This window comes from Tasmannia lanceolata, unplaced genomic scaffold (assembly GCF_043159265.1).
Source record: "Tasmannia lanceolata isolate RefF3 unplaced genomic scaffold, GAP_Taslan_0.1 ptg000015l, whole genome shotgun sequence".
NCBI classification, from domain to species: domain Eukaryota; kingdom Viridiplantae; phylum Streptophyta; class Magnoliopsida; order Canellales; family Winteraceae; genus Tasmannia; species Tasmannia lanceolata.
The window spans coordinates 47,387,619-47,406,330 of NW_027518692.1; the positions used below are offsets into that span (position 1 = coordinate 47,387,619).

At 36.7% G+C, this 18,712-nt stretch overlaps 1 protein-coding gene across 4 annotated transcripts; it reads right to left on the reverse strand.

The window, feature by feature from the left end:
- Positions 1 to 1,186: 1,186 nt before the first annotated feature.
- EMB2737 (embryo defective 2737) lies at positions 1,187 to 18,086 on the reverse strand. Of its 4 annotated transcripts, none has more exons than XM_077396154.1 (13): positions 17,699 to 18,086; positions 16,504 to 16,568; positions 12,695 to 12,793; positions 10,892 to 11,024; positions 10,180 to 10,239; positions 8,904 to 8,963; positions 8,179 to 8,301; positions 7,448 to 7,519; positions 6,411 to 6,548; positions 4,998 to 5,153; positions 2,454 to 2,555; positions 1,459 to 1,522; positions 1,187 to 1,245 (listed from the first exon to the last, which is right to left on the reverse strand). In XM_077396154.1, exons 1-12 carry the CDS (start codon positions 17,921 to 17,923, stop codon positions 1,472 to 1,474), a joined length of 1,284 nt encoding a protein of 427 aa, XP_077252269.1. In that variant the 5' UTR covers positions 17,924 to 18,086; the 3' UTR covers positions 1,187 to 1,245; positions 1,459 to 1,471. The 4 variants fall into 4 exon arrangements, with proteins under 4 accessions (XP_077252269.1, XP_077252271.1, XP_077252268.1 ...); XM_077396156.1 differs by having other exon boundaries at positions 1,459 to 1,504; positions 17,699 to 18,083; XM_077396153.1 differs by having other exon boundaries at positions 1,187 to 1,522.
- Between the last annotated feature and the right edge of the window lie 626 nt (positions 18,087 to 18,712).

The window sequence follows — 18,712 nt, forward strand, 5'->3', positions numbered from 1 at the left end:
AAATCATCGAGGACAAAACAAAAGAAAACTGGGAGAAAAAGAAAAGCAACATCATATCATTTTAGTAACAATAAGCGGGAATCATAAATCTCTCATCCCAATCCTTGCCATCATTTCTCCATTAAATATCAATGCCACTGTTTTCTTTTTTTAATATTGCCATGTGCTATTCTGTTATTAGACGTGGGCGTAATGTATGCGAAGAGATGAGCTCGGCTTTTGGATGTGTCACCTCCTCTTATATGCGTGGGTGTAGGTGATAGTTAGATCAATTGCCGTGCCTTTTGTTTATCATTTGTGCTTGTTGGGGGTTACACATGTGAGTAAAGATCTCAAATCTGAAAAGTTAATGGATGCGGAAGGGCTTATAAGGACTTGGGCACCCTCGGGTGAGTTCTACCCAGATCCCAACAAGAGCCCGGGCAAGGAAACCCGGTGCACTCTTGAGCGTCGAGAAATCCCTCGGGGAAGATCATGGTAACGCCTAGTGTACCCTCGAGGATAGAAAAATCCTTGTGGTAGTTCTCACGTTGTTTACTCATGGAAAGTATTGTTGGGGTTGCATACGAAAGCAAAGATCCCACATCGGAAAAATGAATGGATGTGGATGGGCTTAAAAGGATCTGGGCTCGCACTCCTTAACGGTTAGCTTTCAACGGTGAGTTCTACTGCTTATATGATATTTTGTGTTTTGCAGCAAACTGAAGTATGTTAAAAGCACATGATGAAGGATTGGAGAAGAAAAATTATCTTCCCTTACAATTTGGCAAATATAATCTCATTTAAATATCTTTTAAACAATATATCCTTAATGCTTTGATTCAGGTTTGATTCCCTTACACTCTGGATTGCTATTAGAACCACATCAAAATTAAGTTTGACCCATCTGAAAGATGGTAGGGTCCACCTAGGCAACATTTTTAGTCTCTTTTCTCTCGAACATTATCATCAACCAATTTCTAAAAATCTCTCACAAAATATAGAAGTGCCCTTGCCACTTCTACTCTACGATATTGTTTCCCCATTCTCGTTATCAACCATGCTGCTTTTCATGGTGCTCAGTAATATGTAGTCAAATTCAGTCAAACACTTAAACTTGGCTGATTCTTAATCAAACCATTTACCACATATTTTGTTATCTGTCAACCGATGATTTTATGACCACCAATACATTGCAAGATTACCATTATAAAACAAAACAAAAATCGATAACAATTGAGTGTCAACAAAATTCGTCGCTCCAATCTGCTCAGCATCAGAAATAAGCAGAACAGAAAATTAAGAAAGAAAAGTACATGCATTTAGACTGCAAATATGTAGTTAATTGCTTTCTTCTATATGTTCTTATGAACTAGCTTGTAATTCAAACAATAGGGACTAGGGATGATGACATGCTCATAAAAGGAATAATGCACAGAACCAAAAATGTACATCTTACACATGACCAGTGTTCGGTACCTGCATTTCTTCATCAAAACAACCACCATCTACGTCGCCTCCCTTTCTGCATCATATAAGAGGACTACATAATATTTCAAGAGATGCCAAAGTAATTCAAAAATCTCAATGACCATGAGAAAACCCAACCTTATATTTATACTAACAAAACAAAGAAGGGAAAATCCGATGAACGAAATGCTCAATACTCAATACAAAGGGAAGAACAGGCACACTACAATGTAAAATATGACAAAAGTATGATGAACTCAAGGGGGGAGAAAGTCAAAAGTCTACAATTGAGCACTATCAACTCCCGATCGAGCTAATTGATCCGCATCACTATTGGCCAACCTTATAACATGCTCTAAATTATCAGGCCAAAGAAACCCCAAGTTTGAGTAAATCTTCTATAAGTTGAAATCATGGACAAAGCATTTAACCTGTAAATTAGCTATCAAAGGTAAAGAGTTGTTACCAAGCAGCAACTCTTGCAAAAAATTGACAATTTATTCAGGCCTACCACATTTTGTTCAAATCGTAACTAACAACTACGGCTCATTTTCTTTAGATTCCATATAGAAATAGATACAGGTGGTCTTTGAATAAACAAATCTTGATTCTCTTCTAGGACAGTGATAATGAATATAATATAGGTGAAAGCAATTGGATAAAGATCCAGAGAGAGCTCCAAAGATATGCGATGCTACCACACAAGAAACAGACTAGCAATAGCCGGTTGCCTGCAAAAGTAAATGCTTAACCAACCCTATTAAACACCATGTCAAGTAATTCCTGATTAGTTCCACACTAGATTAATTTTCTGATTCTGGAGTATATCTGGCTGTGACCAAATTAAGGTAACCTTGTAACAACAAAGAATAATGCTCAACTCACGGAGTAAGAAATAAGGTGCAGTGCTATCATATATGGTAATTATCCATTTGGTTAAGATTTAAGTGAAACAAAAAGATAAAAGTAAACAGGAAATGTAAATAGAAAGAGAAGAGAGAAACCTTTTGTCCTTCATGTTGGGACTGGATAATAATAGGCTGAGGAAGAACAGTGTCTACGGACCGGATGTACGGCCGTACCTTCTCTTCCAAAAGCTCGTTCAACTGAAATTGAGAACAGATCTAGAAATGCTTCATACAGTGTAGAAAATTTAAAACACAACCACCACCCTATGAACATTAAAACTGAAATTGAGAACAGATCCAGAAATGCTTCATAGTGTAGAAAATTTAAGACACAACCACGACCCTATGAACATTAAAAACATTAACACAACACACACACACACACACACACACACACACACACATGTATGTATGTATGTATTTATATAGGAAGCTGCTAACTCTCACCCTCAAGAGGTGGGACCTCTTACTTCTCATCTGAAGAGGATTTTGTTAACCCTTTGTCGGAAAAAGCTAAATCTCACCCTGATTAATCCCCACCACACCGTGATTTGTTGCCACACCACTAATTCCACCATATTTCGTGCATCTTGTCCCTCACCTGTGTGTAAAGAATCAAGTGTTGGACCTTTCTTTTTCCATTTCGGTGTAGGCGAATCTAATCTAGTACATGAGGCACATTTGTACGTGATCCAACAAATTCATCAAGTGAGCCACATCATAAGTAGATCATAGCAAGAAAGCCGTACCATCCAAATGATCTTCCATGCATCCAACTAGAGGGCTTCTGATGGTGTAGATGGATAGTTAAAAGAAAAGTAAACGTTGATCAATGGTCCACATTTAATGGGTAAAGGTCCTATCTTCAGAAACTTTGATCATCCGAAACCATGATTTTTTGAGTTACGACCCATCTATGAATGATGGGACTGGCCATATGAAAGGTCCCTATAATGTACATGTGTCAGACTAAAGCAGCCACCACCTAAAAAGGGTGACCCAGTGCACGAGGCTCCCGCCATTGTGGCGTCTGGGGAGGGCTAGCTGTACGCAGTCTTACCCCTGCTTTGCAGAGAGGCTGTTTCTAATTGGATGTCGGGTAGGGTAAAACACCAGATAAATAAATAAATATAATGTCTAACACCAGATACAACGATATCTGCACTTCTTTGTTTAGACAACGGCATTCTATACCTTATTAACTACTTTTCTAATTGGATGTCAGGTATGGTAAAAGCTTTTAAAAGTAAAATGTGCATATGACGAAGGAGTTAAGTGTATGCATATATGCTCTGTTTGGCTGCTTGTGGATGGGTGGGAGATTAGGAGAAGAAGAAGTCAACGGGAGATCAAAAGAAGATCAGTCAACGGGGAGATTAGGAGAGGATGTTTGGTTGCTTAAGATTTGTGGGAGATCTCCCAGACGTCTTCTCAACTCTATTTCCCTGAGATTTTCTCCTCAAATTTCTACATTTTGGTAAAATTTGGGGAGCAAATTTAGAGGGCGCCACATCACCCAACTGGCTCTCGACAACCCCGGTGGTCAAAGACCCCAAAATTGCTAAAATGGAGACCAAACAATCTTCGGCAAATTAGGAGAAGATCATTCCCCCATATTTTTCTCAAAAATAAGTAACCAAATAGAGCAGTAGGGTTCTTATATAATGCATGCACATGTATTCCAATGAAAATATGGGTGGATAGAAGTGAGACCCACTTGTTCAATGATCCAAACCATTAACGTCTTAGGCTCTAGTCCGGATGGCAATGCATCAAAACCTACTCCCATTGGACGATTCTAATCTTCCAATTTGTGGCCGTGAGTTTAGACTATTGCTTCTTTGTTTTCTCGCCATCCATTTAGTAGACATATATTGGAGGTTTAGACTTGTTCGATGAGGGAGCACTTCGCTCTATGGCCCATCGATAGAAAAGCCTAGGAAATAAATGGTGTGGATCATTGAGGTAGGGCCATCATTTGTACTTTGGCTTGATCATATTTTTCTATGTTAAAATATTTGCATCCATAAATATGTGTGTGTGTGTGTGTGTGTGTGTGTGTCAATTTTCACACACACACACATATAAAACAGAGAGTGTTCAACAACTGGGATAGTGCCCGTACAAATTAATTTGTACGGGTATGGCTCACAGCTGACTAGTCACTAGGTGTTAGATCAAGATCAGGGGAAATCCAAGTAGAAAGAATTTAAGCCCGAAGGTTTCAAATCGATTAGAGTGGTGGCATGGAGGATGACGATGATGGCCAGGATTTGGGTAGAGTACCTTTTTATAAAAAGAATTTTGCTCAAAATAAACACTAATAAAGATTTTTAATAAATATAAACAAAATAGTATCTCAAATATGGCATATGGCATTAGTATCATAATGTATGCTTGGATATGATTATGAATATTAAACAAAATCCAGTGTGCCATATTACACCTACTTAGATTTAAATTTGACCAAAACAATTTGTTCGATGAGAGTCAAGTTTGCCTATGGTCACCCAACTAGATCAAAAGTTGATTCGAAATTTGCATAAACTGCACGTTCTTCAGTTAAAAATAATAATAAAATTGCAATTTTCTGTCTGTAATATTGTGTAAGTGACAAAGTAATAGCTGGGTATTCCATACCTTATCTTGGCGCCATTTTGTTTCCCACTGTCCGTCCAAGATTTTATCAGCCATCTCTCTCTGGGCATTGAGAAGGATTGTCATCTCAGATAGTTTCTTCGGGTCTTTGAGCTCCTCCTCAGTCCAAGAGGACGCATTCAGTGGAAGGTTTAAGTCCTGCCAAACCTCTATCATAAGTAAAAAGGAACAAAAAAAGAGAAATAAAAAAGGAAAAAAAAAACCTCTATCATAATTTGAAATACTACAAGTAGAAAACAATGAGCATGTTCTAGATTTATATTAGTGTGCATGCAAATGACATGCTTGTGCACTTTCTCGCCCATTATTCATCTAAACCAGTCACTTATTTTGTATTAGAAGCATCGAGTTTTTTTTCTTGCTGCTGTCAAAATTGATATTCGAGAAAAAAGCCTGGCATTTTTTAAAAGTTAACAAGTCTCACACTACTGACTCGTAGTTGTCCTAAATATCAATATACGCCTATGGTTATTAGAAATTTTTGGGGCCTACCTGTGCCTTTTTATTTTATGTTTGCCTTCTAATAATATTTCAGTTTCAGATCATAAAAGAATCCGCCTTTGATGAAGCCAATCATGAACAGCAGAGAAGTAGAGACCAATACTGTATGCTTCTTTTTAATGGCAAACCAATACTGTATCTTATAACTCATCGGCAAGAACTTCTCTCACCAACTTTTTATTAACTCATACTATTTTTTGAATATGTATGCCCACCTATATCTCAGGATACACACATGGTGTTTCCAAAGATGGCTTGATGGTCGGAGACAAGTGTGATTGGATTCATTAAATGATAATAGTCTACAAAATAGATAACAATGTTAAGCATAAGGAAATGAATTTGAATTGGAGGATCTTGGAGGGAAAGGGTTCACATATAACTGTTGGAGGTAAATCCTTAAGATCCTGTTTAGTTGCAGGTGTTTGGTAAACTGAGAAGCTTAAAGAGTGTCAAATTTCATAGGCCTGCAACTAGTTTTTATAATAAAGAAAGCTCTTCCAAATCTTAAGAGTGATTTAATCATCTTGACTTTGACTTAAATATAGCACACAAAGCAGGGATGAAGAGAAGGAGTTCACTAGTTCTTGTTTTCTAATTTTAGCTGTTGTTCAAGCATTGTTTCTGACTGTCCACAAACTGTACTTTTGACAAATTATATAATAATAATAAAAATAAAAAAAGAATTTTTTTTGTGATGCTATTGAGAACCGTCTCCATATGTAATCATTAAAAATATCTGAAAAGCCCACACTGAGTCACTGCTTGCCTCAGTATGCTTGCAATAGCAGTGTCTAAGAATTTCAAAGGTAGAACAAACTAATAAAAACCATTCAAAAAAAAAAAAAAAAAAAAACTAATAAAAAGATATAAGAGAAGATCAAGTGTTCCTACACCCCAGCTGTGTGGTCGCGGTGGGACATCAAGCTCCATGACTTGTGCTTCTAATGCCTTCTTGGCCTTGAAATAAGGTATGCTTTTCACAATAACTGGATCGTCCCTTGCACGGGCTGGGTCTACAGAGATGAGGGCCTGTGAACATACAATATTTCAAAATTCAGAGTTCCCACTAAGATAAACACTTCCACACCTCTTCACGGACTAAAATGTTTTAGCCTTCTAAAAAAAAATCTCGACAACTGACTTCAGACTTGCCAACAACGTACAATAAAATAACTTGATAAGTATAAAAGTACTATGGCATAATGCAATAATATAACAATAATACTTAAAGCCTCAATGTAATGAGATAGTCGTCAATAGCGAATGCAGATTATGAGCAGAGGACATTTTTTAACAGCTGTTTGCTGCTATAGTAATGCACAAATTCATCAGAAAAGGGAGCTCAGACCTATTAAAGCTTACTTCAGGGTAAAGAACAAAGAAAGAGGAGCAAAAAGGACCCAAATTTGGTAACCATTTGCGCTTGGTCGTTTTTCCATGCTTTTATGATATTATAGCACTTTATTTACCATTACTTAGCCAAGTCAATTTACCCAAGCTGGTTCCATGTTAAAAGTGGAAAGTACCATTGCAATGTACATTCCTTTTTTAACGTACTTCTCCAACCTTCGAACGATGTTCATTCCATGTTTCAAATATTTCAACTAAAAATTATGTCAACTAAGGGGCACTCTTGCACTCACTTTTGGTATAATTTTTAAATAGCATGCCTAGTGGAATCAGGCAACAATACTTGTAAGAATTTTAAAATCATGTATTTTAAGAAACCAGAGACAAAAACACCGCCAGTCACACATGATATTTTAACGTGATTCAATGTTGAATGATAAAATAAGTATAAATTATATATCAGGCTTTGACAGTTACATAATTGCTCAATATGATTCAATGTTTAATGACAAGCACATTTCCTACAAAAAAAATGTTTAATGATAAGTATAAATTGTACATCAGGCTTCGGCACTCACTTCCTGTAGGTGCTCCCAGCCAGGTTTACGCTTGGCTACCACATCTCGAAGTTGATCGTACCGCATAGACTCCTAAAATGAGAAGTGCATCAAATCATTAAAGAATGAACCAAAACTCCATAAAAAAAAATCAGGTAGATAAAACTCAAATATAAAATGAAAAACAGAACTCACATTAAAATGTATTTTATATTAATTAAAAAACCATGAAATTATGAATTATCTAACAAGGGAAATAATCAAATTATGATAAGCATATATGATAGAATGTTTTATTCCTGATAGCCATGTTGAAGCATGTCCAACAAACGTGTCTTACAGTGTGTCAACAGAAATACTGTAACACTTAGGGCGTGAGCAAAAACAACGAAACATCTATAACGAAAGGGAAATGACATCAGCACAACCATGTTTTGATATTTTCACTAATGCATCTTGTCTTTTAGTATTTAAAGAGCTGTCAAAATGTTATCACAGTTCCCAAAAAGCTTTCAAAAGGGAATTAAAAAGGAAAAGACAAGCTGGGTCTGTGCGATTATCAAGACATGATTGACCGATATCATTTCCCTAACAGAAACCAATTTAACTAACAGAAGCAGTAGAGCCTGGACAAGGAGACATCTATAAAAAAAAACCAATTTAAAAAGCATGCATGTTCCTATAGAGAATAAGCCATAAGGCTAAATGTTTCCACGAATAGGGTGAATTCCCTGATGCAATGTGACACAAACCTTGTACTCCCACCAAATTTTCTGCTTGACATCCTCATCATAGTTGAATCCTCCCAATATCTGAGGCATGGTTATTAACCAAAATGCAGCAACTTTTGGGTCTCGCATGCTCTGAGCAATATTCTGAAAGAGAAAGGCAAAGACATGATAAAGATATTAGCAAGTAAAAGACAGTCATCCCAACGGCATAGTTAACTTGTTTCCTGTATCAGTATATAATTCATCTAGTTCAAAGATAAGAAAATCAATCCAATGTGCAAAAATGCCTACACAAGATTCCATTATTTGCATCAATAGTAACACTTATTTGCTTTCTGTTTGTTTAAAGTCTTTGGACTCGAAACATTTAATGAATCAAGTGCAGAGACTTTAAGGAGACCACAAAGCTCTTTGTGGAGGGATATCCCCTGTTATATTGATGGTATCTCATAAACCAGGTTGTGGCAACGAATTTTTTCACGGGATATTTTATTTTTTTTAATTAGGAAAGTTGGCAACTTTCCAAATATCATGTAGGATCACAAAAACTCTAAAGATACACGACAGTTTTCAGCCGAGAGCATGCATTTAGAGCAATCATCATATCACATGAAATTTTCTGGGAGCATGAAAAAAATATCAAGCTGCCACAAGCCCACAGCCACTAAACCTTGAGCCAAAAAATATCAGACGCTGCGAAAATTATCACTAACACAGCTGCAAGGAAAGAGAATTTTGACACTTGCCTCGTAGGGGTAGTCCATCTTTCTAATGACATTATATGCTTTCCATGGTGGCTCCATGATCTAAGGAAAAAAAACAATGGCATTCAATTTATTATACAAATTTAGTTGAGGTTCAAAGAGAAAGGATATATCTTCAGACAGGCTGAATAAGAACTTCAAAGTCACACTCAAGAATCATTTACCATAACAATAAAACAAGGATAATAAATGTGGATCTTTGCAAAACAATTTGAAGTTTTAAACGTATGAATGAAGAGTTCGAATAATTTTGTTGATTCCTAGTTTAAATTTTGTTGCTTGTGATACCATTAAATGATAGACATGCAAATCTTCTAAACATCAATGTTCTACATATTCTAAGAGTTTGAATAATTGGTGTATTGATCCATTTCGGTTAGTTCATTATAATATTTCGAGACCTGCTCTTATTACTTCATATGTTGAATATCATTAGTGTTTCTTCCACTAATGATGCTACCCATATGACATGGATCTACTTGATGAAAGATATAGATCAGAAGTTACAAATCTGTTCAAAATCTTTTACAAGTGGGTCCAAACTCCAAACACAGTTTCAACATAATATCATCCTTTCATTAGGATAATGGAGGTGAATATTGTTTGTTTTCTTTTGTTTTAAATTATAAATCTCTTGTTGTTTGTCTTGATGGTGGCCATTCGCCTTCTAGTATCGCTCTGTTTGTATTTAATTGTGTCTGTTTAGCACAAAACATTGATCCATCTAGATATAAGTTGTCTCCTGGATCCCTTAAGTGTGCATTTGTGGGATACTCCTCTTCTCAAAAAAGGGTATTAGTGTATCTATCATGTCACAAGAAGAGATATGTCTCCATGGATGTTACATTTTATGAAGATACACCATACTATTTAGTGAAGTGAAGACTCTTCCTAACTTTCCTCGGGAGGGAGTATAGCAGAGATGAGAATATTATTCCTCCTACTGTCTAAGAGGAAAGTTCAGGTCAAGAGACTCTCAACGAAGAGGTACAGTAGGTACATGGATTATTACCTATAAACGATAAATGAGGAAAGGAGAGATATAACCAAAGTCCATGCTCCGCAATCTGACTCTTCGATAGAAAGCATGAACAAGTTCGTTTCATTACGCATCTATTCGATTTTGCACTAATTTAAAAGACCTTTCCACATAGTTTAAATGTGAATTATATCGAATGAAGAGACAACGCAAGATAATCTAGACACAAATAAACATAGGATAAAAGCACTCAAGTAGCTAATTAGCAATGAGACTCACATCATCAGCAGAGATCCTAACTTGCAATTTATGTTTACATTCAGGACAACCCATCACACCCTGCAATATACAGTACTTCATCAATAAGATTAAAAAAAAACAATATGACATCATTGAAGTGATTGGTGAGATTTATACTGAAAAGGAACTGGTTCCAGAAGAAACATAATAATCATACTTTCCCATAGTTATTATATTTTCCCGGCATAATGAACAAAATCAAGGCATCCATGCAGCAATCATGAATTTTAGGCGTCAAATATCTTGGCATCACCATCAAATTTATCTTGGCCAAAATGCTTATCAGAGGTACTTTATAGAAATCATGGTTAAAAAAGTTGCTCAAAACACAAGCCAGAATAAAAATTATACTCCAAAATGTTTATCATAGGTACTTTGTAGATATCATTGTAGAAAATATAGCTCAAAACATAAGCCAGAATAAAATCATACAGAACAGAAATTTAGTGAAAAGTTACACAGGATAAGAGCACTGAAATTTCAGGAATGCCACTATAACTTTAAGTGACACATTCAAAATACCAAGAATATCCTTAGATGACAATGAAATAAAATAAGTCCCTTACACTTACTAGCACTTCCAACCAAAAATGGACACTTGCAAGCAAATGAAACGTTTGGCAAAGTGGAAATTCAGACAGTCATGGTAAGAGCGCTGAAAATAGATTTCTTAGAACAAGATATAACTTACAGATCCATTGCATGTAGGGCACTCTTTAGAGGGCAATGGTAAAGGAAGATCAATGGCAGAAGGAAGATGGACTAATTCAGCCCGATTATCCACAATGGCTTCAGCAATATTCTCAGCCGTTGCTCTCTCTCCACTGCAAGAGAATGTTAAAGAAAAAGAATGAGTTTGGTTACCAGTTGATTATGATTATGCAATCTAAAACCTGCGAAAAGATTTCATCCGCAGTCTGAAATGAACATCATATTATTTGAAGTATTTAAAACATCCACTCTAAGAAGGCCTAAAGAGGTAAGAGAACATTACACAGTTCATTACGAAATAATGACCCTTTCATAACAGACAACTTATGACTAATACTAAAAAAAAGAAGCAATAAGCCATCAATAAGACATATAACACATATGTGACATAGGCCAGGTCACAGATAAAGCATATAACACGTATGTGTGCTTCACTCTTCAACAGTTACACACAATGACAAAATGATCCCAAGCTGAATTATTAGGAAATATTAACTCTGGGATCTTGACGCAGGGGCAGATTGAATGTCAGATACCAAATGACGCAGGGCAGCATAGTAGCGGAAGCTCTGATTAACGTTAAGAGTAAACTGAAGGGAAAGGAAAAAGGAAAGGGAAAGAAAACTAAGAAAGAGGGAGGAAAAGGGATGTGGAAAAGGGTTGTTGAAAGGGTTGAAAAAGGACTCAAAAGGGCGTGAAACTGATGGAAATCTTTAATGAAGGGAAGGTTGTTGCGTGGAATCTTATAGGTGAGCTAATGGGATGTTAATCAAGGTGGAATAAGAAGATTTGGCTAGGATTAAAAGAAACAAAGGCGAAGAGGGAAAAGGAGATGAAAGCTATGAAATATGGTACCTTTATGGAGGAAGAATCACTTCCACCATTAGCTCTAATACCATTTTCAATTTCTACATGGTGGAATGGATTGTGGAAGAGGAGATGAAAGTAGAGAAGAGAGAGATGAAAAATGCGTCAAAGGGAAAGAAGAGAGTTGCGCATAGAAAGTTATGCACTCCCTTCCCACGATTATATATATATGTGTATATATATATATATATATATATATATATATATATATATATATATATATATATATATAAGAGGAAAGTGAAGCTACACCGCCGGTGTAGCTAACTTAGCTACACCGCCGGCTTAAAATACAATGGGCAGTGGAGGGTTGGGATGATCCTATGGAGCTGATTTTTGGTGGACACCCTATCTATGTGAGGGCCAATCAAATGAATGGTTTGGATCACCAAAACAATGTGGGCCCATTATATTTTAAGCCGGCGGTGTAGCTAAGTTAGCTACACAGAGAGAGAGAGAGAGAGAGAGAGAGAGAGAGAGAGAGAGAGAGAGAGAGGAGAAATGGTTTGGAAGGCCCCATCATGGATGGGGTGTGTACCAAAAATCAGCTACATTGGATCATCCTAACCCTTCCATTTGTGGAGGGAAAAAATGGGCAGATTTGTGGACAAACAATATCTGTCCACAAATCCCTCCACAAAGACAAAAATCCCTCCACAAATGGACACCCTAAGATGATCCAATGGAGCTGATTTTTGGTAACACCCCATCCGTGATGGGGCCTTCCAAATGAATGCTTAGGATCACCCCCAAAATGTGGGACCCGCTATGGTTTGTGAGCTCTGCTCAGATAAGCTTATCTAAGCAGCTGCTCACAAACCATTTCCTCACATATATAATATAATACAATCCATATATATATAATACAACCATTCTGCCCTTTAAGTGGCGTTAGTATATTTAACAATACAAATACCTTTTCAAGGTGTAGTTTTTGACTTGATAGTGCACCTTGCCTGTGCCTTTACAAATTGTGCAACGCAACGCCTGCCAACCGTTGCAGGTGCGACAATTCCTACACATCACAAAATCAACGTAATGTATAGATGTATCTCTTAGAAAACCTAACTTTCAAGAAAAATAAGCTTACATTCCAAAAACTTAAAGCTACAATTTGATTGTAGCTACATTGAGTTAGATTGTGCTTTCGAATTATCAGGTGAACTGACATTAAAAAGACAAGAAAGTAATGGATTGAATTCTTTTGTAAGGAAGATTTACAAATATGTGAATCACTAAACACTCTTCATGTTTTCAGTTCTTCAAACTAATGCCATGATGAAAGCACAAACTATAAAATTATATATGCTTCTGGCAAACAAAATATGACAACCAATATTCAACAAAGTTTTGTTCTGATTTCTATTACAGCACAAAAAAAATTTGAAAGATAATTCTCTCCAATCACATTGAGCTGGCATAATCACACACACATACATGAGTAATGTCAAATTTACTTGAATGTGCACAAGGGATGGAAATATATGAATGGCCTAAGGCAATAAATTCCACACAACATATTATTAGAAAGTGGTTTTTCAATGAAGCATAATGGGATTCCAAGTTCAAGAATTTAAAATATTGTTTCAACAACTCAAAATTTGTTTATTATCAAAAATAAAATTTAAAATTTCGGTGTGTGTGAGAAACACCATATACTTCTAATTTTTCGCCAGGTTAGTTTAAGTTTAACAAGAAAGCAGATCAAGACCAACAACTTCCATCGACCCAATTTCCACTTCTATTGAGATCTCTTCGAAAATCCCTTTCTTTTTTCTCTTTTTGGAAGAATTACAAGTGAAGATCTTAATCAAAGTAGAAAGAATATATAGAGGTACCATGGACGAGATTGTCAACAAAAAAACTTAAGATAAAGATAAGAACAATACGCATGTGGTCAGGAAGAAAAACAGTAAGATTGCCTTGTATATAAAAGAATCAGCTTTCAACCAACAAGCAGTACTTGATCGGTTGATCCACTAGTTCTCTCGCCAGGCCATCAGCCATCTCGTTACCACTATGGTTATGAATTTCCACCAAAACTAACATGAAACGACAGAAATGCTTCTGTTTCCATCCCCACTGAAAAACATACCGTAATACCGAAACTGAAATGCTTACCGAAACTAAAACCGTAAGTGTATTAGTGGTATACAATATCAATATGTGCTACATAATTATAGTTAAAATAATTACATGGGAAATGTGGCGTGCATAAATTTTTATATAAATTACATGTGAAATGTGATATATATTGGATTATCATACATCGCGCCGCCCCAGTGGTCCGCTCACCATGCAAGACTCATTATTACTTCATAACAGGCGCCATTATGGCGGCTGGCGCTGTAACAACCCGGATTTTCGGAAAGCTCGAAACCCGGCCCGTTAACTCAACTGAAGGGAACAATAACCACATAGCATAAAAATATCATAAATACTTTTTGTAATTAAGTGAACAAAAATACCACTACCTATAAATTGGATTATTTTGGTATATAATCTAATATATACCAATATGATGGTCCATTGCACCATTCAAAAAATATATATAACGGTACATATTGGATTATCAGACATTCGCGACGTCGCATGTCACTAGGTGTTCAATGTTATTTAATCATTATGAATGGTTCATTTTCAAAAAAAAAAATCATTATGAATGGTTGTCTTGCTTGTGTAATGGTCTCCAAGTGTGTATTTGCACTTCTTCTACCATTTCCTAAAGTTTCAACCTAAAAATTAATCATTTATGTATGTTTTCATACGTTTTCGTGATTTTACAAGATTCCTACCGAAATTTCCAGTAGAAACAGAAACGTTTCCATTATTGTGGCGACCGAAACCGAAATTTAATAGCTTTGTTAGCACTTCTTGGGATATATTTGAAAAGGGGGCCCCGCTTCCTTACTAATATATAAAATGAAGTTTGCTAATTTCCGCCTGGAGATAATCTCACTACCAATGTAATGGCCACTCTGGAATCTCCTACCCATAAACTACCAAATAATACCTGCTTGAAAATGCTTAATCCCGTAAGCAGTGTGTTGATTTTCGCCTCACCTGAATCCTGAGGCCAAAAAAAGCTTTGACAACTTCACTCAATGAATTCCTAAAGAACTCTCCACCCCTGCTAGGCCTGATCACCACCAGAGTTGGAGCGCCCATCTTCGCTCAATCCTATTTAACATCTCCCAACCCATTGAGAAAGCCCATCAACTTCTAAGGATATCACCAACTGAAAAGCCTCAAAACTCTCGCTTTCTCCTTATGCATGCCATCAAGGAATAGCTAATTTAACATCCAAAATGATTATTCCTGCTGGTTTTACATGATCATAAAAACCTCTCATATTCCTTTTAGCCAAATGAGCCATACCACTACAGTGTCACATTCCATAAAATTTTGCCTTAATCACCTAAGGGCCCATTGACAATCCAGAAAAGTAAATGGTTTCTTATTTTGAGCCATTTAATATGTAATCTCTAAGAATTAGCAGAAATTCATCACTGAAGTCCTTAGATGACACGATGAGGAATAGAAACCACCAAACTACGTCCAATGATCAATGGTGAGAAGGACAAGCAACAGGTGAATTTAAAGACCAAAACAAAGAAGATCCAAACAGCAATGGAGAAAACCAGATCTAGAAGAACCATCACCAAAAAAGGACTCTGGCAGCCATGAGAACACAAAGCTTCCAATACAGCCCAAATGTTGCCCCACCATCCCCAGATTCCTAACTCGCTTTCTTCAACAATAAAGTCAATCCCTTGGACAAAATGAACTTCCCTCCATTCCCCCCATCATCCAAATCTAAAGATTAGTTCGGGAAAACAATGTTGTGGACATGGCAAACTGCAAAGGAGTAAGCCAAATGCACTGAACTCTTAAAACAGGCATAACTCCATATATTGAGCAATTTAGATGAAAAAGTAGACTTCTACCATAAGACAAATAATTGGACTAAGCTTCAGGTACTTCCACACCAAAAACCCTCCCTTCATTGCTATACATTGGCCATTTGCTTACTAATCAAAGCTTTCCTAAATAGCACAGATGCTTTCTCAAACCAAAAAGTTCAAAACAATATTACCAGATTAACAAATACTTACTCAAAATAATTTCAAAAGGTCTTGTGTTAACGGCAAGAAAATGCAATGTTGAGAATGAGCGGTATAAATAATGTATGATGACTAAGATTACAGATGAGAAGATTTAAATCATAACTAGTGATGAAGATGATGTACAGTTTTATATTGATTGCTGCATTTGTTGAAGCTAACCAGGAAATCATTTATCCGTGAATAGATATCATATCCAAGACTCAAATGCATCTCCTGGGTAACCGAGACTATATAACTTGGCCAACTTGAAAAAATTGAATTAGTGAAGACGTGAAGTAATCTATGTCAATTGATTTTTAATATTATTTTACCCAACTCAGGAAAGCCCCTTCGACACAGTTCAACTACCCAAATCCCAGAAAAAATATGACTAGGCAATTTAACATCTTAAAGTTTTAAATCAATCAATATAATATAGCAAACAAACCATTTCAAAAAAAAAATATAGCAAACAAAGATGCAAGGTACAATAACATGATCATGAAAAAAAAGTAAAGAAAATGTATTATTGAACTGAAGAGAAACCCAAAAAGAATAACAAGGAAAGAACTGATGTTGGATAAAAAAGGGTTTCTACTATAGCTATAACAGTGAGCACCTCTGACATAGCACTTTCTTCCCAAGCTCCAAGGCAATATCATAAGTACCGAGTGTAGCAACAGCCTGCAATCAACCCATATCAGAAAAAAACAATGTTTCAAAACATAGATTCAAGCCAACATGCGGCCAATGTAAATCCTAGTCGACTCGGCGGGTCGCGATCAAGTGCTCTGTCAACACGGTGGAGTACTTGGTTAACGCGGTTGAGTACTCAATCAAAACCGTCATAACTCAAGAGAGTCAAAGGAGTTTTAATTGACTTTGTTGGGCAAACAAGAACATAGCCAAGGCAAAAGGTAATCGATGATGATGTGGTGAAGTTTCGAAACTACGGAAAAAAAGAAAAGAAAACAAACTGTCGTTGAGAAATACGTGTAATGTAAACAAACAAAAAAAAAAAAAAAAAAACAATTTTACATACGAAATGATTTTTTAACATTTACAAAGCTAGCAAATTTTTTTAAAAAAAGGTCCTAGCTATATATATATATATATATATATATGCAGTGAACTCCTAGCTACTCGGAAAGCGCATATATGTGAACTTAAATATCATGAAATTTATATAAGGCACCAAAATGTGAGACAAACTCACAGTAACCAGATTAGCTGGAAAGCGATTCCAGATAACCCACTTAACAGACTTTGGAAGGATTTAGAAAAAAACTCTTCCCATACCATTGATACGAGGGAAGAAGAAAAAAAACGCTCAACAGCTGCTGAACTATCTACTTGCGGACGCATGGCTGTGAATTGAACACCCAACATGCAATTGGATACAATTTGGGCCTTATGTCAGGTAACAAACCATTTCAAAAAAAAAAAAAAAACAGGTTGCACATTTACATGAACTGAAATCCAAGAAGACCCAAATTTCAAATTGGATGTACATTGCAATTTGGGTGCAATTTGGGCCTTTTCAGGTTACAATTTATGTTTAAAACAAAACCTAGGCTAAAACAAAACCTAGGCAAAACCTAGGCCAACACATAATCTATAAGTAGCCGCTCCTTAGATTTTTGTATATGGGTGTTATTCAATTCAACTAAAAAAAGTTACAAGTCATCAAACCCTAGGCTAACCAATTGTTTGAATTGAAATATTAAACAAACTAGTGGTATGATATACATAAAGAAAAGGGTTGAAAGAAAAAAAGGTGGGGCGATATAAATAAATGAAGAAAGGGTACTTACAAAGATTGCAGAGAAAGAGAGATGAGAAATGAATTGGGGGACACCAAAACCACGAGGGGCGGATCCAGCAATGTCGTATGCGAGTGTGAAAGGAGATAATACGATTTTGATTGGGAGCTCAAAAAGGTCGATCAGTTGTTGGCCATAACGGGCTACGAAGATTTTCTGATAAACGTCCGTATATTGCTTCACTAGCTTCACTAACCGGTCCGGGCCTCTAGCCATTGCCGGGGCAGAGAGAGAGAGATAGGGGAAAGGATAAGCTCCTTGTCGAGGGCACAGAGGTGAAAAAGAGCTTGTTAAATAGACGGTGCGTAGGGGGAGTATGGGGTGCAACTTGGGTCGGGCCTAGCCCGGACCCGACGGATTCGACCCGGTTTTGGATCTGGTTAGGTTGGCCTTCCCTCGAGTTTGGTTGGGTTATGGTTGGGAAAAGCCAATCTGATTGAATTCTAAGTTTCTAACCCAAACCAACAGGTTTAACCCGATTTTGGCTCAGTTTAGGTTGAGGTTGGCCTTCCCTGGAGTTGGGTTGGTAAAGCCAAGACGATTTAATTCTAGTTTGGGTTAGGGTTGTTGTGGCCTTGGATGACCCGACCCAACTTGAACTCGACGTTATACCATAATTTTATTTTTTATTTTATTGAGACCCAAACCTGACCTGACCCTAACCCATTGTCCATTCTTTTGTATTTTTTTATATTTTTATCTCGGGCCAGCCAAAACCTGACCTAAGCCCACTTGGAAAATTGGGTAATACGGGTTTGGTTAGGGTTGAGAGATTTAAAGCCGGGTTGGGTCAGGACTGACATTCCCCAACCGGAGGTTCGGGTTGCAGTCGGGTTTTGAGATAATATGCTACCTCGGGTTGAGTTTGGCTTGGCCTCAACCACCAACCTAGCTATAGTTTCACTTTCACCCCTAGGAGGAAGACTTGGGTGGACGACAGCTAAGAAATAACAGGTAGAAGAAACAAAGGAGGAAAGTTTTGACTTGGCAGCGGCATTTTGGGAA